We start from the raw sequence: 22193 nt of genomic DNA, 5'->3' as shown, positions 1-22193 counted from the left end.
CTGCATCCCCTTTGCTGGGTTGCTGCGCTGTGGGAACTACCGCTTGAGGCTTCGTTTGGCTGCTGGCTGGGCTTTCTGCCTTTGGCTCGGAGGGGCTCAGAAGTTGAACATACCTGTGTTCGGAAAATCCCTTATTTTGGCTGCTGGTCCCTTATTTTTGAGGCTGCTAGTCCCTTATTTTCAATTCTGTAAGTTGACAGCTATGGACCAGTTCTGTGAAGGAAGTGAACAGGAAGCCTGCACTTATAAAGATAGCGAGCTTGTTTCAGTTAATAGCCATGGGTTAGGAACTTCCTAGTTGTTTCAAGGTCACCTGTGGAATAAGCAGAGACTGTTTAAGGCAAGCCCTTCACACAGGGCCAGATTTAGGTTTGATGAGGCCCTCAGCTACTGAAGGTAATGGGGCTCTTTATATGTCCAGCTGTCCTTTGTCAACAACAAATTGTCGCTGTTTTTTGAGTTGAATATATGCTATATGGTAATTTATGGACCTAATAGGTATTTAAAGCCATCTGCACATAACAAAATATGTATCTTATCAAAGTACATCCAGGGTTTTTTCCTTTAAATTTTTTTTGGCCCCCCAAGAGTGGGGCCCGAAGCTATAGCTTGTTTAGCTTATACATAAATCCGGCACTGCCTTCACAGATATATTCTTCCAGAAAGGAAGAATGTGTCTGTCAACAGTCAGGAGCAAAGTCATGAGGTTGGAAGCAAACAGGGATGCCCAAAATGAAGGGAGTGGTTTTTATGTGTACAAGTAGTGGCAGCAGACCTTGGCGGGGACCACGGCTTCCTCTCAATGCACGGGACGAGCCCCCCCAATGTTGGGAAGAACTCAGTGCCTCTGCTCTTACAGTGATGTTTTAGGAAGAAGGAAAAAGTGAGTCATTTTATCTTTCTTCCCTTCTCGACACACACACATACAGACAAAAGCTGTACAGTGGTACCTCAGGTTACATACGCTTCAGGTTACATATGCTTCAGCTTACAGACTCCGCTAACCCAGAAATAGTGCTTCAGGTTAAGAACTTTACCTCAGGATGAGAACAGAAATTGTGCTCCGGCAGTGCAGCGGCAGCAGGCGGCCCCATTAGCTAAAGTGGTATCTCAGGTTAAGAACAGTTTCAGGTTAAGTACAGACCTCCGGAACGAATTAAGTACTTAACCTGAGGTACTACTGTATAGCTAGAATGTGCCTGAAGTTCAGGGCTAGCAGCCAGTCCCAAACCTCACACTATTTCATTGCTGATTCCACTTTTTCCCTCTCCCAGTGGGCCAAGCTCACACTATTTTGAAACGTTCAGCTGGAGTTAAATTGCTAGTTCTATCTACTACTGCTTTTTTATGATCGTTCCCCCCCCCTTCCCATCCCAACTTTGGTGGAATTGTTGCTTTCTGTTTTCCGTGACTTAATACCAGATGTTGAAAAACAGCTTTAAAATAAAGTTAGGCCGTCTTATGCTTCAGAGAGGCAAACAAATGTGCCAAAAACCTACGTGACTCTTGCCTGTGAAGCTAACAAGCAAGCGATAAAGCAGAACTGTAAGCCAAGGCTGCCCCCCAAGCTGTGTCCATTGTCAACAAGTGGCTATATTTCCCCCTCAAATTGCAAATGCAGCCAAACTCCAGCAGCTCGTCTCTGTTCTGGGAAGGTGTTTGGTCGTCTCTGGCTGAGAAGCAAAAGGCAGATTCCTCCTTCCTCCAACTCTTGCTTGGCAGCAGCCTTGAAGCAGGACCCAACTGAGTCTGGCAAGAAAGGAGGCAGAGACCAAGGTTTCCCCAGCATCCTCCGAAAGCACACTTTATTATGGAAAATGTAAGACAAAACATCAGATGAATAGGGATGCAGCCACGTTTGGGATTTTTAAAATATAAAGTGCTCACCTAAATACCATGTTAGGCGGGTTATTCAGCATTATGCTCTTGAATGGGAGAAATGTTTACCTTGCCTTCTAAAAAGAAATGGAAGACTATCCCCCCTCCTTTTCAGGTTCAATGGCCAATATTACTTAATCACACACACACACTCATTATGAGGCCATTTAAGATCCTTGAAAAGGATGCATTACATACTGTAGAGGTAGGGAAGCTGCGGCCCTACAGCTGTCCGGGGGACTCACAAATCCTGTCCATCTCAGCCAGCATGGCCAAGGGTCAGGGATGGGAGCGATATCCCTGCAGATGTTGGAACTCCCCTCGTCCCTGGCCATGCTATACTGGGGGAAATGGGAGTTCTAGTCCAATAACATCTGGAGAGCTGCAGGTTCCCTATTCTTCACCTGTCACTAGCTATGCCACAGATGGGGAACCTGCAGCCCTCCAGATGTTGTTTTTTTGGAGCAGGACTCCCATTTATCCCTAACCTGTGATAAGATGATGGAAATGCAGAAGAGAAGATGCTGATGACTTACACATTATAAGATACAGTGGTAAAAACAATCCAGGATATTAACAAAACACAGCTTAAATCTTGGCATATTTTAACAAGTGGGTTAGATTACATTAAAAACACTGTTGATTAGAAAGGGTGGTATTCAACTAAGTTTTACTCTGCCAGGACCCACTGAAATGAGTCAGGTCTCTTAATTTCATTGGGTCTTCTTTGAGTAAAGTTTAGTTGACTTCTACCCGATATGTTTTAAGCCTTCTGGTGACCACTAAAATTGAAAATTGCAAGCAGGTGGGAAACTGCAGAGATACAAGAGAAAAACCTGGGTGTGGAGAGTTTGGAACATTTCAGAAAAATGAAGAATATGGGGGGGTTGTTTTTTTAATAGCAAAATCAATCAGATTTCTCCCTCACTTGGCACACTAGATATGGCCAGAATACTTTGTTGGAGGTCTTATGCTGCTTAGTGCAGAAGTGTGAAATATGGCAACATGCTTTATTTGTAGTTATACAAAGCCCACTTCGTTATAAGCTGAAGTTAATTTGGAAATCTCCAGTTTACATCTCTGCCCAGGACTGAAAACAATGGCTGTGGGCAAGTTATTTGTCATCTTAACCCATTTTGGTATGACATTATGACGGTAACCGAAATAACACTTGTAACTGAAAAGTGCAATAAAACACATGACACAAATGGGTGCCTGGTTGTCCTCACAGTTTGCGGCGCAAAGCCTCACCCTCTCCTGTAGGAGGAGCACTGGAACCAAAACCAAATGCAAAAATAGGTAAGGAACCTTCAATGATGCATGATTAACTCCCCCTAGTGCAAGGTCCCTGAGTTTGGTAGCAACCTCAAGTACATTGTGGTCCAGATTTCATCTCCTTCCACAGGCGCAGCATCTTTGCCTCCTATGTCACAAAGTTGCCGTGACAACAGAGGAGGCAGTAGCCTAAGCCAGGCATAGGCAAACTCGGCCCTCCCAATGTTTTGGGACTACAATTCCCATCATCCCTGACCACTGCTCCTGTTAGCTAGGGATGATTATGAGTTGTAGTCCCAAAAACATCGGGAGGGTCGAGTTTGGCCATGCCTGACCTAGGCTCACTATAGTTCCCTGGAAGGCTGTCTTTAAACTGAAACCCCACCTGCCCATCAACCTGTGCTGGTTTAAAGTTCGGGGAGCATAAATGTTATCTACCTAGCCCTTCCTTCTCCGAGCATGCAGGTTGGGTTCTCAACATCTCCAGGGTAGACGGGGAAACACTCCTGTCTGGAATCCTAGGCAGATGCTACCAGTCAGTGTAGACAATACGGAGTTAGAGAGGCCAATGGCTTGATTCTGAATAGAATCATGGAATTGTACAGTTGGAAGGGATCCACAAGGGTCATCTAGTCCAACCCCCTGCAATGCAGGAATCTTTTGCCCAACCTGGGGCTAGAACCTACAACCCTGTGATTTAAAGGATCTCCTGCTCTACCAACTGAGCTATCCTGGGAGTGTATAAGGCAGCATGCACGGTTCCAATAAAACGCACCAAACTGATGGGTACTTCTCTCCTAGTTAACTGATGATGGCACTATTAAAAAGGAACCGTTGCATAAAACTTCACAAACATTAGCAGCGTTTTGTCCAAGTTAGTAAAAGGTAAAGGGACCCCTGACCATTTGGTTCAGTCGTGACCGACTCTGGGGTTGCGGCGCTCAGAAACGCCATTTACCTTCCCGCCGGAGCGGTACCTATTTATCTACTTGCACTTCATGCTTTCGAACTGCTAGGTTGGCAGGAGCAGGGACCGAGCAACGGGAGCTCACCCCGTCACAGGGATTTGAACTGCCAACCTTCTGATCGACAAGTCCTAGGCTCTGTGGTTTAACCCACAGCACCACCTGCGTCCCTTTTGTCCAAGTTAGGTTCTACTAAATACTGCATGGAATACCCTTTTTAGCAAACAACGGTGACACCCGCATAAAATATTGGTTTGAGTATTAAGTCAAAGAAACTGTTGTGATTTTCACATACAAAAAATAATTACTCTACACTATCAGAATTTCAGTGGGAGCCCTTATTGGCTCTCCACAAACGAAGCCAATCCTCACAGTCTGTCTATGTCACTGCTGCAAACCTGATTATTATTCTGAGAATTGGATTGTCTATCTGGATGGTTTCCGGCAAACTTACAGAAATGGGTTTGATAAAAGTTTTGCTGATTTCAGCACAACAACAAAAACGAGGGGGCAGTTTTTCTTTAAAAACAAACAGACAGACAAACAGTTCTGAAGCGTTATTTTTTGGTAGGCAAATCACCGGAAACACAGAGTCCTCCGTTTCCTAAAAAGAGGCCAATACATTTCCTTTAAAATGTGCAAAATTCAATAAAAGCATAATGTCCCATGTCAGTAAACTGGTTGACCTGAATAGAATCAAACATGATGGTTTTTCAAACTTCCTAAATCCAGGGGGCATGTGGGACGCACTGACACATTTCTACATGAACTTATCTGGCCGAGAACTCCAGTGTGCTTGCAAGGGATTCTGGGACAAGTTCCAGGGCGTTAATGCAGGACCCAGGCCAGATCAGGTGGACCTCATTGCTGCGCTGCGTGAAGTGAGCGTGTTCGCCAGTAGTTACCTTCTTCTCTAAGGGGAACCCTCAGTAACCTTCCGAAGGAAACCCCAGAACGCAGTTCGAAAGCCCGCTCCTGTTAACTATTCCATTCGCCGCTGTTGTGGTCGTTTTCGTCGTCTTCCGAATCGGCAGACACTTTCTTGATCCTTTGCATGGCTGCCTTGATGCTCCTCTCCAGTTCGCTGCTGGAGTGCCCTTTCTCCGTTTCCAGCTTGGGCTCCTGCGTCACTTTCCTCAGCTTAACCCCCTGCCGTATGGCCGCGAGGATGCTGTCGTTGAGGGAGGAGTTGGAAGATGGCGCCTGGCGGGGCGGTTCCACTTTGCGGAGAAGGATTTCGCCGCGCTTCAGCGATGCCAAAACCTCGTCCATGGATCCTGTGGCAGGAGGGAAAACAAAATTAAGACCGTCAGCTGCAGTTCGACAGATCACTCTCCTTCCCAGGCTGAGAGGGAAATTAACAACAACAACAACAAACAACAACAACAAACAACAACAACAACAATTTATTATTTATACCCCACCCATCTGGCTGGGCTTCCACAGCCACTCTGGACGGCTTCCAACAGAATACAGTGGTACCTCGGGTTACATACGCTTCAGGTTACAGACGCTTCAGGTTACAGACTCCTCTAACCCAGAAATAGTACCTTGGGTTAAGAATTTTGCTTCAGGATGAGAACAGAAATCGTGCTCCGGCGGCAGCGGGAGGCCCCATTAGCTAAAGTGGTGCTTCAGGTTAAGAACAGTTTCAGGTTAAGAATGGACCTCCGGAACGAATTAAGTACTTAACCCAAGGTACCACTGTATTAAAATACCGTAATACATTGAACATTAAAAGCTTCCTAAACAGGGCTGCCTTCAGATGTCTTCTAAAAGTTTGGTAGTTGTTGTTCTCTTTGACATCTGGTGGGAGGGTGTTCCACAGGGCAGGCGCCACTACCAAGAAGGCCCTCTGCCGGGTTCCCTGTACCTTGGCTTCTCGCAATGAGGGAACCGCCAGAAGGCCCTCAGTGCTGGACCTCAGTGTCCAGGTAGAACGATGGGGGTGGAGACGCTCCTTCAGATATACTGGACCGAGGCAGTTTAGGGGTTTAAAGGTCAGCACCAACAGGGAACCCGGCAGAGGGCCTTCTCGGTAGTGGCACTCTCCTGTGGAACGCCCTCCCACCAGATGTCAAAGAGAACAACAACTACCAGACTTTTAGAAGACATCTGAAGGCAGCCTTGTTTAGGGAAGCTTTTAATATTTGATGTATTAAAGTATTTTAATATTTTTTTGGAAGCCGCCCAGAGTGGCTGGGGAAGCCCAGCTAGATGGGCGGGGTATAAATTATTATTATTATTATTAACCCAGAGATGGGTTTTAAATAAAAGCACACATTCTACTCGTGTAAAAACACGCTGATTCCCGGACCGTCCGTGGGCCAGATTTAGAAGGCAATTGGGCCAGATCCGGCCCCTGGGCCTTAGTTTGCCTACCCATGATTTAATGGATCTCCTCCAAGTAGGACCAGCACTGGAGACAAACCAGTGTTACATGCAAACTGGGTATACTGCCACCACCCGATTCCTTGCCCCCTGGAAACTGAACCTGGAATCTTCCCTGTACAAAGCAGGCAACCTCCCACTGGACCTATGGCTCCATCTCCAAAAGGAGAATCCCCCCCTCGCCCACCCACAAAGTTCCTTTTCTGAAGGCTTCTGTTCCCATGCGCCCCCCTACACACCACAAAGCTACCCTTAAGATCTAAGCTTTTCATGTTTAATTAAAAACCACCGCAACCAAGCAAGAGATAGAAAAATCATTAACAAAAACAAGAGGGGTGGGGTGGGGGGAAGGAATCTGAGTTAACATAGCAATAACTATCGACACGTTTAAAAAGCACATCGTTTTAGAGCTCATTTGTTAAGCTGCCATATGTGCCATCTATAAATTTAGCTGTGGACTGCCTGCTTCTTCCATCTGATTACAACTCACATGTTTAAGGACCGGTCCCTGTGCTATGCCAGGACGGAGTGGGGGGGGGGGGGAGAGTTACTTTTGTATTTCACAGTGGCAGTGAAGTTTCTAAATGTGGAAATGTCTGTTGCTGGATTAAGAAGGCAAGGGGAGCCCCTCTGCGTCAGAACAAAAGCCTATATCAGGGGTCAGCAAACATTTTCAGTAGGGGGCCGGTCCACTGTCCCTCAGAACTTGTGGGGGGCCGGACTATATTGGGGGCGGGGGCAATGAACGAATTCCTATGCCCCACAAATAACCCAGAGATGCATTTTAAATAAAAGCACACATTCAACTCATGTAAAAACACGCAGATTCCCAGACCATCCGCGGGCCGGATTTAGAAGGCGATTGGCCCGGATCCAGCCCCGGGCCTTAGTTTGCCTAGGTAAAGGTAAAGGGACCCCTGACCATTAGGTCCAGTCGTGGCCGACTCTGGGGTTGCGGCGCTCATCTCGCTTTATTGACTGAGGGAGCCGGCGTACAGCTTCCGGGTCATGTGGCCAGCATGACTAAGCCGCTTCTGACAAACCAGAGCAGCTCACGGAAACGTCATTTACCTTCCCTTACCTATTTATCTACTTGCACTTTGACGTGCTTTTGAACTGCTAGGTTGGCAGGAGCAGGGACCGAGCAACGGGAGCTCACCCTGTCGCGGGGATTCAAACCGCCGACCTTCTGATCGGCAAGTCCTAGGCTCTGTGGTTTAACCCACAGCGCCACCCGTGTCCCATGGCCTATATATAGTTCAGCATCCTCCTCCCACAAGGGCCAACCAGAAGCCTGCAGGAAGCCAACCAGGATGTCTCCAGTCTGCAATATTAAGAAGTGCCTTCCTGGATCGGATCAAAGGTCCCACGATTAGCCAGGAACATTGGTGAGCCAGAGGCCGCTCTGGGAAGCTACAAAGCTTGGCATCCCTGCAGGGTCAGCCTACATGACGGTGCGATGCAGCACACATCAGCAATGCACAGAAAAAGGAAACAACAGCCTCTCCTACCTGCATAATCGTTTGCCGTGCGCCTGGACGTCCCGTCTGCTTTCTCCGGAGAGCCACTTCTCCCAGAAGGGTCTTTGCACAAGAGGGGCAGAGGCTTCTCCCCGATCTGTGCTCCTGTCCTTAAGCAGAGAGGCTGGTTGTTTGATGGTGGGGGAAGCGGCGGTGGTGGCGGGGGAGGTGGCGGGGGAGGCAACAGTGGCGGCCCCCCGTTGCTCTTCCCTTGCTGCTCAGGGCCGGGTGGCGGAGGGGCAAAAATCTGGACAGGGATATCCTTCGAGGGCTTCTGCCGCAGCACTTTGAAGCCTTTGGCTTGTGCTGGCCGGGAGGTCTTGGCCGAGGGCGTCTTGCTCGCTGAGGGCGTCTGGGGGGCACCGGCCGGAGTCCGGCGGGAGGCGCCCTGGGGCTGCTTGGCGTTCAACGGCTGCGACCGGGAAGTCTTGAGGACAAACTGCGCCGGGCATTTCTGCAAGGGGAACAACGACAGAGCTGTAAGTTTTCAGAAAGGGTGGAATGCAACTGCCGGAGAGCAACGATGGGGGAAAGAGTGCCAGGGGGTGGTTGGAGTGTTGAACTAGGACCTGGGAAACCAGGGGTTACCGTATTTTTCACACTATAAGATGCACTCGACCATAAGACGTGCCTAGAGGAGAACAAGAAAAAAAAAATTCCCTTCCTCTCTGGTCAGCGCCTCTCCAGCAAAGCAGGAGGAGAAACGGAAGGGGCTGTTTCGCCCCCCCACCCCGATTCGCCGAAGGGGCACTGCACAGCTCTCCCTCACTGCGCAGCCCCTTCAGTGAAGCAGCTGGAGCAACACAGCCCCTTCCATTTCTCCTCCCACTTCGCTGAAGGGGCACTGTGCAGAGAGGGAAAGCTGTGCTGCGCCTCTCCAGCGAAGCGAAGCCAGAACAGCAAGAGGGATGGGTACGCACCGATCCCTCTTGCTCTCCTGGCTTCAGTGAAAGCTGCGCAGCCTGCATTCGCTCCATAAGACGCACACACATTTCCCTGAAGTGATGGCCATGAGGCAGGAGTTGATAAAGCAGGTGAGCTGCGCACAGGTGAGTTGCATGGAAGCTGCCGGCCAGCCCTGTGGAGCCTCCTTTTATTGAGACAAATATGCAAACCAGGCAGATACATTTTGGACTGTGACCTTTACACATCTTCCGGTCCCGAGATCATGGGGTGGTACAAAGTTATTTTGGCACCTGTTTCCACCGTGTCATTTCCCCCTTGCACAGTGTATGACGAAGGAGACAAAAGGTCTCAGAGACAAAGGTTACAGACAGGACACCGCAAAAGGTTAGACAGAGGCAACGATGTTCAGATAGCCGTGGCTTTGTCTGAGAGGGGTGTGTGTGCTCTGCACCCCAAGGTCACGCGTGCAGGCAGGCTGAGGCTGCCTGCGGGTGGGGAGTGTGCTCCCTCCGGACCCCACTCCCCACTCTGCAATCATCCCTACATTTCCCCTTACTTTTTAGGAGGGGGGGAGTGCGTCTTATAGAGCGAAAAATACGATATATGCCCACTCAAGCATGATCCTTAACCGGCTGGCTTTGGGACAGTTGCCACCCTTTATGTCACAGGGTTGTTTGTAGACTCATCCAGTCCAACCCTCTGCAACGCAGGAATCTTTTGCCCAACATGGGGCTCGAACCCTCGGCCTTGAGATTAAGAGTCTCCTGCTCTACCGACTGAAGTTGTTTTGAGATTAAAATGGGTAGGGGGAGAGCAACACCCTGGAGGAAAGGCAGGCTATAAATACAATAAACATATCATTTTCATCAGCGCACTTCAATGTGCTTTCCTCTGCTACTTCAGAAAGAAGGTATTATGATTATGTTTAGCCTGGAGAAGAGGAGGTTAAGGGGTGATATGATAGCCATGCTCAAATATATAAAAGGATGTCATATAGAGGAGGGAGAAAGGTTGTTTTCTGCTGCTCCAGAGAAGCGGACACGGAGCAATGGATCCAAACTACAAGAAAGAAGATTCCACCTAAACATTAGGAAGAACTTCCTGACAGTAAGAGCTGTTCAACAGTGGAATTTGCTGCCAAGGAGTGTGGTGGAGTCTCCTCCTTTGGAGGTCTTTAAGCAGAGGCTTGACAACCATATGTCAGGAGTGCTCTGATGGTGTTTCCTGCTTGGCAGGGGGTTGGACTCGATGGCCCTTGTGGTCTCTTCCAACTCTATGATTCTATGATTATAACTGGGGTCGTGATATCTTACCCAGCCTTCGTTGCAACGTCCAAGGTGAGTTATCGAGCCATTTAAAAATACAATATTAAAATCACCTCAAAACAAGAGGGTGGGATCCTACACCACTTAAGCCTATGTTTAAGAAACAACAACAACCCATGCCAAACCAATTTATTGTAACAATTTCTAAAACAGAAGTTGTCTTCCTTGTTTCCTGCTGCCGCTGGCCAGTTGCAGGGGAACGAGGAAACAAGCACACCACCTCCAATTTGTCTTTTCTCCAGAAGGAAGATTTCCCAGTGGCAGAAGGATCGCTGGGAGCTCGACTTGAGACTCACCTCTTGGAACGTCTTGAGCCTCTCCAGGGTTTTCTCTCGCTCCTGCTTTATCCACGCTTTCTTCTTCTTCTCGTCCTCTTTCCTTTTGTCTCTTTTCTGCATTTGGACACCAGAAAAAAGTTAACACCCGCATACAGTGGTACCTCGGGTTAAGTATTTAATTTGTTCCGGAGGTCCGTTCTTAACCTGAAACTGTTCTTAACCTGAAGCACCACTTTAGCTAATGGGGCCTCCCGCTGCCGCCGCAACACGATTTCTGTTCTCACCCTGAAGCAAAGTTCTTAACCCGAGGTACTATTTCTGGGTTAGCGGAGTCTGTAACCTGAAACGTATGTAACCCGAGGTATCACTGTATAGAGATCTGCTACAATGACTGGGGTAAATATACAGAAGATGGTGCAGTAAAAAACCCCCAAAAAAGATAAAGGACCCCTGGACGGTTGAGTCCAGTCAAAGGTGACTACGGGGTAGCAGAGCGCATCTTGCTTTCAGTCCGTGGGAGCCCGTGTTTGTCCACAGACAGCTTTCCAGGTCATGTGGCCAGCATGACTAAACCAATTCTGGTGCAACGAAACACCGTGACGGAAGCCAGAGCACACGGAAAAGCCATTTAGCTTCCCACCACAGCGGTATCTATTTATCTACTTGCACTGGTGTGCTTTCGAACTGCTAGGTTGGCAGTAGCTGGGGCAGATCAATGGGAGCTCACCCTGTTGTGGGGTTTTGAACCGCCGACCTTCCGACCGGCAAGCCCAAGAGGCTCAGTGGTTTAGACCACCGTGCCACCCATGTCCCTAGATAGTGCAGTAAAGTTATATGCACAGGGGATCCAAAGCCAAAACCCCCAAAAGTAGGATTCTGAGTCGCGAACAGATTATGCAAGTTGAGCAAGTTTGCATCCATCTCATTTCCCCACCACCACCATTAAAAAACTATTTTGCATGCTTTATTCTGGTTTCGCAATCCTCAGGGCAGCGAGGGCAGAGGGATATGTACACAGGACTCAGAATCATAGAGTTGGAAGGGACACCAAGGGTCATCTAGTCCAACCCCCAATAGTGTGTCCCTGGTTTCCGAGTTACCAGCAAGCACCGCCCATTCTGCTTCCAAGTGTACCTTCCCAACCACAGGGCCTAGAGTTCCCAGCACACACAGTGTTACTTCTTTCCCTGCCTTCCTGTGAATTGCTGCATGATGGAAGCACTAACTACAGCTCAGCCAGAGTACCTTTGAAGTCGAACAGAATCTGTTCCGGAAGTCCGTTCCACTTGCAAAAAGTTCAGAAACCAAAGCGCGGCTTCTGATTGGCTGAAGGAAGTTCCTGCAGCCAATCAGGAGCCACAGAACCCCCATTGGATGTTTGGGTTCTGAAGAACATTCGCAAACCAGAAGACTCACTTTCAGGTTTGCAGTGTTCAGGAGCCAAAACGATCGACTCCCAGGGTGTTTGGGATCCAGGGTACGACTGTAATTCCATAAAGGAGGAGCAAGGCGCCTCTGGCCCTCCAGATGTTGCTCGACTTCACACCTCACCACTGGCCATGCTGGCTGAGGCTTGGAACCCAATCACATTTGCTTGCGGGGCCACACACTCCCCACCCCTGCCTTAAAGATTTCTCCCCCAGTTCCTTGCTACTCACAATCTGGATGCTGTGATGTTGCTGGAAATGCCGTGAGCTCTCTTGAGCCTGCTGCAGCCGGGCGTGGCGGCTCTCTTCACATTGATCCTAATGGAAAAACCAAGCAGAAGAATGCCGGTCAGCTGTAAGTGCCGGCTGAGGTCCCCATTTTATTTTAAAACGCAACGTGTGTGTATCATGTTTATTGGAACAAGTGTCTCCCCCCCCCCCCAATGTCAACAGTGCAGAATTCAGCGGCCAGGTTGCTCACCGGGACAAGACGGTTTGAGCATATTACACCGATCCTGGTCCGACTGCACTGGCTACCAGTTAGTTTCCAGGCCCAATTCAAAGGGCTGGTTTTGACCAGTAAGGCCTTAAACAGCTCAGGACCACGTGCCCGAAGATTAAGGCCTTCTGGGAAATGATATATAATGAAATGAAAAAGGTACTTAAATGTACTTTTCCTAAGAAACCAGAGGCCTTTCTCTTGGGCATTATCGGCCAATTGGTGTCAAAGAGGGACAGAACATTCTTTATGTACGCTACAACAGCAGCAAGAATACTCATAGCAAAGTATTGGAAGACACAAGATCTACCCACCTTGGAAGAGTGGCAGATGAAGGTGATTGACTACATGGGACTGGCTGAAATGACTGACAGAATCCGAGACCAGGGGAAAGAGACGGCGGAAGAAGATTGGAAGAAATTTAAAATTTATCTTAAGAAATTTTGCGAAATTAATGAATGTTAAAATGTTGTGGTTATATAAAGTAAGGGATTACAGCTGTTAAAGAGTAAGTAAAAGAAAAGAAAAGGGAAAAATCAGATAAAATTAAGGGGAAGGATTTGCTGAAATAATTTTGGGAATTGGAATGCAGAAAGGGGAGGTATGGGGAAGTCGATGAAGTAAGTTTAAGAAAAAAAGGAGTTGAAATTATACGTGTGTGTTTGTTATTGTATGTATATCTTTGTATTGTGTGTATTGTATGTGTTCTTAAAATATGTGAAAACTTAATAAATATTTATATATATATAAAAATAAACAGCTCAGGACCACAATACCTCAAGGACCGCCTCTTCCCATATGAACCCACCTGTACCCTGTGATCATCTTCTGAGGCCCTTCTTCATGTGCCTCCTCCTTGAGAGGTGCAAAGGGTGGCAACACGAGAACGGGGCCTTCTCTGCAGTGGCCCCCTGTCTGTAGAATGCTCTCCCCAGGGAAGTTCACCTGGTGCCTTCATTAGACACCTTTAGGCGCTAGGCAAAAGCGTTCCTTTTCAACCAGGCCTTTGGTTGACTTGACATTCAATGCCCCTTTAAAATGTGTGTGGGGTTTTTTTGGGGGGGGGTGTTATTGGGTTCTTTTTCTTTTTCTTTTATGTATGTTGTGTTTTTATACTGTGATTTTATCCTATGAACAGCTGTGAGACCTGCGGGTATAAGGTGATAAGCAAATTTAATAAATAATAATAATAGGGCACCCGAAACTTTCTGGGCCACTTGCCTTTTTGTTTCTGAGGTAAGCTCTCCTTGAGCAGATAATCCCACGCTTCGTCTCCAACTGCTGGGTCTTCTGCCTCAGTTGAGCTATTTCAGAGGAAGGCACACGGGTTTCTTCCAGGACTTGTTCAGTGGCTTCTAACTCATCAGGGTTTTCACATGTGTCATAATAAACTACTTCATCCTGGATCTCTAAAGGAAGGAGAAAATGTTTACTTATGTGAAATATGCAAATCTACCTATCCATCTATACCTATACAGTCATACCTCGGAAGTCGAATGGAATCCATTCCAGATGTCCGTTTGACTTCCAAAGCGTTTGGAAACCAAAGTGTGGCTTCCGATTGGCTGTAAGAAGCTCCTGCAGTCAATCAGAAGCTGCGGAAGCCGTGCCGGATGTTTGGCTTCCAAAAGAACATTCAAAAACCAGAACACTTCCGGATTTCGATCATTCGGAAGCCAAAACGTTCAAGAACTAGGCTGTTCGACTTCCAAGGTATGACTGTACACACACGTATATTAAATAAGCTCAAGAAAATAGTATTTTTCAAGTTCCCCCAAATTCCCAAAAGTTGGCTATCCGCTGCATCTCTGCATGATGCCCTGCTCTATATACTTTCCCTCTTCCAGCCTCCTTAAGGCGCATAGGTAAACTCGTTCAATCCAGCACCATGGCATAATGACCACTTCTCAGAAGGAGGCTGCCTGCTGTGTCTGTCTCTCTGTGACTAACTGTTCTGGCCTTGCCCCTGGAGTGGCAATGTAAAAACAATGCTTTATTCCGCAGGGCCTGCAAGACACAGCTGTTCCACCAGGCCTTTGGTCAGGGCACAGCCTGACTCCCTCCTTTGGCAATCTTCACAGAACTTTAGCCTAATGGTTGCCATCAATTTGATTTGAATTAATTTTAGAATGGAATGATTTTAGAATGTTGTACTATTTTATTGTTGTTAGCCGCCCTGAGCCCGGCTTCGGCTGGGGAGGGCGGGTTATAAATAAAAATTATTATTATTATTATGGAGGCTGACAACTTGGGAGGCCGGTGTGTAGAGTGGGAAAACTGATGAGTGTCAGAGGTGTCAGCCATTGGTCCATCATTCTGCTCCCCACACTACCCAACCAGATCCTTCTGGGAAGCCTCCAAGCAGGACACAAAACACAATATCCTTTCCCCTGTTGCTGCTCTCTGACTGGAGGCTCCAAACTGCCGCCCCGGCTACTGCAGGAGAGCAGAGGAACAGCCGCCCAGTCCCTGGCAGGTGTGGCTCATTTTGCTTGCTTACCTTTCATCCGCCTCCTTAAAGACTCCAACTGTGTAATAAGCAGCATTTCTTCATTCTTCAGGATCTCAAACTGCACCTCGTACAGCTCCAGCTGTGTTTCATAATATTCTATTTCCAGCTCCTCGACTCGAGCCATGTCATTTTCTTGCTCCTGGAGGGTCTCCATCTGCAGGAAGCGTCATTAAGCCCACAAACTATTAGAAGCAAAACGACATCACTCGGCCGTTTCCCCTCTTCGTGCTTCCCTCCCATCAGAGGGGCATTTTCCGTGTGTGTGTACACACACACACAGTGGTACCTCGGGTTCAGAACTTTATTCGTTCCGGAGGTCCGTTCTTAATCTGAGGTACCACTTTAGCTAATGGGGCCTCCTGCTGCCACCGCATGATTTCTGTTCTCATCCTGAAGCAAAGTTCTTAACCTGAGGTAATATTTCTGGGTTAGTGGAGTCTGTAACCTGAAACCTGAAGCGTCTGTAACCCGAGGTATCACTGTGTGTGTGTGTGTGTGTGTGTGTGTGTGTGTGTGTGTGTGTGTTGTAGAACACGCAAGTAAAAATAAAACACACATTTCCAGGGCACCTGTAAACAATGAAATATACGAATAACCTGTACATATTCACTCTCTTTCCCTCCACAAATCTCTGCCTGTCAATGGTGGCTGGAACAGGTGACCTGATCTGCTGCCGTACATGATGAAACAATGCAAACCAGTAACGAAACCATCCTTTTTGCCCACTGCTTCCTTTAAGCTGTCTGTTAGCTTCTCAGCTAAGGCCACTTGCCATAGGTTAGGCCTAGGCAAACTCGGCCCTCCCAATGTTTTGGGACTACAACTCCCATCATCCCTAGCTAACAGGACCAGTGGTCAGGGATGATGGGAGTTGTAGTCCCAAAACATTGGGATGCCGAGTTTGCCTATGCCTGCCATAGGCTAGTAATAATAATAATAAATTATTATTTATACCCTGCCCACCTGGCTGGGTTTCCTCAGCCACTCTGGGCAGCTCCCAACAGAATATTAAAAACACGATAAAACATCAAACATTAAAAGCTTCCCTAAACGGGACTGCCTTCAGATGCCTTCTAAAAGTCAGAGAGTTGTTTATTTCCTTCACATCTGAAGGGAGGGCATTCCACAGGGCATGCGCCACTACCAAGAAGGCCCTCTGCCTGGTTCCCTGTAACCTCTCATCTCGCAGGGAGGGAACCGCCAGAAGGCCCTCGGAGCTGGACCTCAGTATCTGGGCTGGACGATGGGGGTGGAGGTGCTCCTTCAGTGACAGGGAACCAGGTAGAGGGCCTTCTTGGTAGTGGCGCCTGCCCTGTGGAACGCCCTCCCTTCAGATGTGAAGGAAATAAACAACTATCTGACTTTTAGAAGACATCTGAAGGCAGCCCCGTTTAGGGAAGCTTTTACTATTTGATGAATCATTGTATTTAAATATACTATTGGAAGCCGCCCACAGTGGCTGGGGAAACCCAGCCAGATGGGCAGTGTATAAATAATAAATTATTATTATTATTATTGGGCCGAGGCTATATGAGGTTTGTTTAGCCTTGACAGATTTCAATTGCAGGAACGCATTTAAGGGATGCCTTAAGGCTGTTTCCTAGGGATGCGGGTGGCACTGTGGGTTAAACCACAGAGCCTAGGACTTGCCGATCAGAAGGTCGGCGGTTCAAATCCCCGCCACGGGGTGAGCTCCCGTTGCTCGGTCCCATCTCCTGCCCACCTAGCAGTTCGAAAGCACGTCAAAGTGCAAGTAGATAAATAGGTACCACTCTGGCGGGAAGGTAAACGGCGTTTCCGTGCACTGCTCTGGTTCGCCAGAAGCGGCTTAGTCATGCTGGCCACATGACCCGGAAGCTGTACGCTGGCTCCCTCGGCCAATAAAGTGAGATGAGCGCCGCAGCCCCAGAGTCGTCCACGACTGGACCTAATGGTCAGGGGTCCCTTTCCCTTTTCCTTTAAGGCTGTCTCCTAGCTGCAATGTTCACTCTCCATCTCATGACTCCCGCATCTGGGAGGCTCCTTTAGCAAGATGAGAGGAGAATGTGGGGTGATGCCCTTACCTGCTTCCGGATGTCCGCTCTCTTGTGGTTCAGGCACAGCTCTTTGGCCCTCATGTGCTGCAGAGTCTCCTTCGCCAACAGGTACTTCAAGTTTTCTAACCTGGGAGAAGCCGTGGCCCAGGCAGCTTGGCCAAAGCGCTTCCGGTCTTGCTCCATTTGCTTCTGCATGGCTGTCAAGAGGAGGGTCACGCCAATTAAATTGTCAAAGATGTATAAAACAGGAAATAAAAATTCTTGGAAGTGGGGGGGTGAAAGAAGGCATATACAGTGGTGCCTCGCAAGACGAAATTAATTCGTTCCACAAGTTTTTTCTTCTTGTGAGTTTTTTGTCTTGCAAAGCACGGTTTCCCATAGGAATGCATTGAAAATCAATCAATGCGTTCCTATGGAGACCGTCCGGGGACAGACGGGAAGCGCCGCGCGCCTTCCCCTCTGTCCCCGGACCTGTTTTAAAGCAAGGGAAGGGGCAGCGGGGAGAATCCCTTCTCCCCGTTGCCGCCTTCCCCTTTGTCCCCGGAGATTGCGGGGCTGGCAACGGGGAGAAGGGATCTTCTCCCCGCCACCCCTTGCTTCAAAAGAGGTCCGGGGTGCGGGGGCAAGCTTCGTTTTGCAAAGCAAGCCCATAGGGAAATTCGTCTTGCGAAGCAACTCGAAAATGAAAAAACCTTTCGTCTTGCGAGTTTTTCGTCTCGCAAGGTGTTCGTCTTGCGGGGCACCACTGTATATATATAATGAATTAAAGAAAATTTTTAAGTATATGTTTTTGAAAAAACCAGAGCCATTCCTATTGGGAATGGTGGGAGAAGACATTGACAAGAATGACCAGAAACTGTTCTTATACACAACAACAGCGGCGAGGTTATTGCTGGCTCAGGTATGGAAACAGCAAAAATTGCCTACAATAGAAGAATGGCAGTACAAGGTTATGGAGTACAGAGAAATAGCCAAATTAACAGCAAATATTTGACATCAGGGGGATGAAACATATCAAAAAGAAGGGGGGAAATTTATGTTATATATAGAGAAGATGATGTGAAATAGGAAAACCAGTAGAATTAAAATAATATCTCATAACGGGAAAATACAAGAAATTTACTAGATAATAACATCAAAATGAATTAAAAATGTATATTAGGATTATTACTGAACAGTATTTGTAAATGAATATAGACAGACAGCAAGAATTTGTATATATAGAAAAAATTATTTGTTTACGGACATTTAATAGAAAAAATGAAGAAGAACAATCTTGTGGAAAATGGACAAAGACAATGCGAAAAGTCAAAGAGGACACAAAAAAGCCAGAAGAAGGAAGGAGGGAAGTCAGCTCGGGAGAGCAAGAACAAATGTGAAATATAATGTACAGTGGTGCCTCGCAAGACGAAATTAATTGGTTCCGCAAGTTTTTTCTTCTTGCGAGTTTTTCGTCTTGCGAAGCACGGTTTCCCATAGGAATGCATTGAAAATCAATTAATGCGTTCCTAGGGAAACCGCTTGCCAGGCTGGTGGTGCGGAGAAGGGCTTTTCTCCGCACCGCAAGCCTTCAGGACAGGTACGGGAACAGAGGGGAAGGCGCGCAGCGCTTTCCCTCTGTTCCCGGGGCTTGCGTGGGAGGAGGGTTTTTCCTCCCCACTGCAAACATTCAGAACAGCATTCTGAATGTTGGCGGTGGGAAGGAAAACCCTCCTCCCACCCCAAGTCTTCAGGAAAGCCATCCGATGCCGCGCGGCAGCATCGGACCTTCGTTCCGATGCCGCGCGGCGGGAGGAGGCGTTCCCCCCCCCGCCGCCCGGCATCGGAGCTTCGTTCCGATGCCGCGCTGCGGGAGGAGGCGTTCCCCCCCTGCCGCCCGGCATCGGAGCTTCGTTCCGATGCTGCGCAGCGGGAGGAGGCGTTCCCCCCCGCCGCCCGGCATCGGAGCTTCGTTCCGATGCCGCGCTGCGGGAGGAGGCGTTCCCCCCCCGCCGCCCGGCATCGGAGCTTCGTTCCGATGCCGCGCTGCGGGAGGAGGCGTTCCCCCCCGCCGCACGGCATCGGAGCTTCGTTCCGATGCCGCGCGGCGGGAGGAGGCGTTCCCCCCCCGTCGCACGGCATCGGAGCTTCGTTCCGATGCCGCGCGGCGGGAGGAGGCGTTCCCCCCCCCGTCGCCCGGCATCGGAGCTTCGTTCCGATGCCGCGCGGCGGGCGGAGGTCCGAGGACAGTGGGGAAGACGCGCTGCGCTTCCCCGCTGTCCCGGAGATTTCCCTATGGGCTGTCGTCTTGCGAGGCAAGCCCATAGAGAAATTCGTTTTGCGAAGCGCCTCCAAAACGGAAAACCCTTTCGTCTAGCGGGTTTTCCGTCTTGCGAGGCGTTCGTCTTGCGGGGTACCACTGTATGTGTATTGTCAGGGAACTGCCATCAGAAGGAAGAGGAGAGGGAAGACGCTCCAGTGATGCAGGGGAGGGAACTAGCAAGGAGAGAGAGAGAGCTTCCACGGGGGAAGGAAATCCAGGGGACACCAGGGAGAAAGGGGAAGCTGAGAGTACGGCGGAGGGGAGGCTCAGAGACTCTTCCAGTGAAATCAGCGGAGAGAGAGCACAGGACCTCCGCTTGGCACGCCCACGCTGCGCAGAAGGCTTCCACGCAGAGAATCTAGGAGGAGACTTGGAGTCAAACAACTTTTATGTTGGAAGAAATTTAGGTCCCGCCCACTGACGGATTCTGCCAGTGACTAAGACAGTCGCGTTTCAAGGGCTGTCAAACCAGGGAAAGTTTTAGCTATACGACTAGCTTGGAGCAGTTTGCAGTTTACGCACAAGCAACCCCAATTCCCATTACATGTATGTACAGTATGTAACTAAAAATTCAATAAAGATCATCTGAAAAAAACAAAACAAAAAACCAAACAAAATAAAAGTCCATGCTTTCAGCATACATTTAAAGTGTGCTGCTTCCCCCCAAAGAATCCTGGGAACTGCAATTTACCTCTCACAGAGAGCTACAGTTCCTTGCACCCTTAAGAGGCTACAATTCCCAGGATTCTTAGGGTGTCGTGTGCTTTAGATGTTTATGCAGGCTAAGAACAGCCTCGAGCCTTTTCTCTGTCCCCCACACAAAGATGTAGGAACATATTAAAGCCGAGTGAAACTTTTATCTATGACCTCATACAGCCAAGGGTTCTGGGTTCGGATCTTACTCAATCCACTGAGTTGTGAAAGCAACGTGAAGCCAAAGAGCGCGGAGGAGCTCTCCCTCTGCGCTTCGGAGGCTGCGCGTTGCTATCACTGAAGCCAAGTAGCCTACATTCGCTCCATAAGACGCACACACATTTCCCCTTAATTTTTGAAGTGGAAAAAGTGTGTCTTATACAGCAAAAAATACGGTACAATATAAATAGCATGGCACAAAGCCGTCAATTCCCTAAAGTCTGTTGGAACAAGGAGGTCTTCAGGGACAACCAAGAGGGAGGCAGTCTAGTTTGTCCGGGAGGGGAGTTCCAGAGTCTGGGAGCAGCCACCAAGAAGGCCCTGAAGGTCACCTCCAGGGATGGCCCAAGATATTTTGATGGAATCTCCCACTCAGCACAGACCCTCCCTCTCTAATTAAGATGGCCGCCTATCTACTGGGAAACTCAAGATGGCCTGCCCGGGGGAACTCGTTGGAAGATTGTGCCTCACTCATGCCTGAGAAAGAAAGTATCTTTTATCATATGTGGTGGTTGTGCAAGATAGTAAAAGCTTTCTGGGAAATGATTTATAATGAGTTGGGGGGAAATGTCAAAAATAACCTTTGTTAAAAGGCCAGAAGCTTTTCTTTTAGGTAGAATGGGATAAGAGGTAACCAAAGATCAGGGGGGAAACTATTTATGTACGCTACCACAGCTGCCCAAATGATATACGCCCAAAGATGGAAAGAAGAAGCAGTTCCAACAAAAGAGGAGCGGCAACTAAAATTGATGGACTACGCAGAGATGGGGTGAAAGTTACCGGAAGAATATCAAGATGAGAGAGGGTTTTTAAACAGAATAATAATAATAAAATTTTATTTATACCCTGCCCTTCCCAGTTCAGAAAACCGGGCTCAGGGCAGCTAGCAACAAATTTAAAACACTTAATTGATGCAACAAAAAACAGCATAGAATACAGTATAAAACGTGAATAAAAATAAATTTAGAATTCAAAAATCAATTTAGGGGGGAAATCCATCCAGTAAACATTAGATGATCACCAGGGCTAGCTGGCTAAGTTAGTCCTATTTGGGCCAGCGAGGAGACCAGGGGAGAATTAGCTGTGGGATCCAAGCGGGTAATCTTCATAAAAAGGGGAGGGGGAGGGAAGGAAGGGGAATAAAAGATCAGGCTAGGTTCAAATTGAAAGCCAGGCAGAATAGCTCTGTCTTACAGGCCCTGCGGAAGGAAGTTAAATCCTGCAGGGCCCTGGTCTCATGGGACAGAGCATTCCACCAGGTCGGAGCCATCACTGAGAAGGCCCTGGACCTGGTAGAGGATAATCTGACTTCCTTAGGGCCTGGAACCTCTAAACTATGATTATTCATGGACCTTAAGGTCCTCTGCGGGGCATACCAGGAGAGGCGGTCCCGTAAATACGAGGGAACATTTGTTGTATATGTAAAGACAAATTGTAAACAATTAAAAACATTAGAAGGGTTGACATAAACACGAGTGGTGAGAAATAACTTAGAGGAAGTAAAAAGGGTAGATTTGTAAATAGGTTTGAATTGGTTATGCAGCAAGAATACGGAATAAAATAAGAAACCGCAGAGGGAGGGAAGTCGCAGAAAATGCAGGTGGAATTTGTTTAGACCCGTGATCCCCACAGGGGACAATTTGATTTCTAAGGGGGGCAATTTGAGGAGGATTTTATTAACAGTGAATGGCCTTATAGGCTTCTTCCATGTGAATAGGAATTCACCTTTTGAATAATAGGAATTATGTGTCACTGGGGGGGGGGGAGAGCAGGATTTTAGAGATGCTACTGGTTTAAACTTACAGTGGTACCCCAGGTTAAGTACCGTATTTTTCGCTCCATAGGGCGCACTGGACCATAGGGCGCACCTAGTTTTTTGGGGGGGGGATAAAGAAATATATATATATATCCCCCCCCCCAGCCCCAAAGAGCAAAGAAGCCAAGACAGCGAGCGGGATCCATCCCGC

The 22193-nt window shown here is 48.2% G+C and overlaps 1 protein-coding gene across 1 annotated transcript in view; it reads right to left on the bottom strand.

The window, feature by feature from the left end:
• Positions 1-1777: 1777 nt before the first annotated feature.
• The window catches only part of WHAMM (WASP homolog associated with actin, golgi membranes and microtubules), a 31440-nt gene continuing 11024 nt past the window's right edge, over positions 1778-22193 (bottom strand). The window contains exons 4-10 of the mRNA XM_081170015.1: positions 17040-17209; positions 14965-15130; positions 13686-13873; positions 12197-12283; positions 10557-10652; positions 8021-8483; positions 1778-5395 (exon numbers count right to left, since the gene is read on the bottom strand). Of these exons, the coding sequence (XP_081026141.1) occupies positions 5097-5395; positions 8021-8483; positions 10557-10652; positions 12197-12283; positions 13686-13873; positions 14965-15130; positions 17040-17209 (1469 nt within the window). The 3' untranslated portion in view covers positions 1778-5096. The remainder of the gene's footprint in view (positions 5396-8020; positions 8484-10556; positions 10653-12196; positions 12284-13685; positions 13874-14964; positions 15131-17039; positions 17210-22193) is intronic.

Source organism: Podarcis bocagei, assembly GCF_964188305.1.
Source record: "Podarcis bocagei genome assembly, chromosome: 14".
NCBI lineage: Eukaryota > Metazoa > Chordata > Lepidosauria > Squamata > Lacertidae > Podarcis > Podarcis bocagei.
Note: the sequence above shows the minus strand (reverse complement) of the source record. Positions and strands in the feature narration are given on the sequence as shown.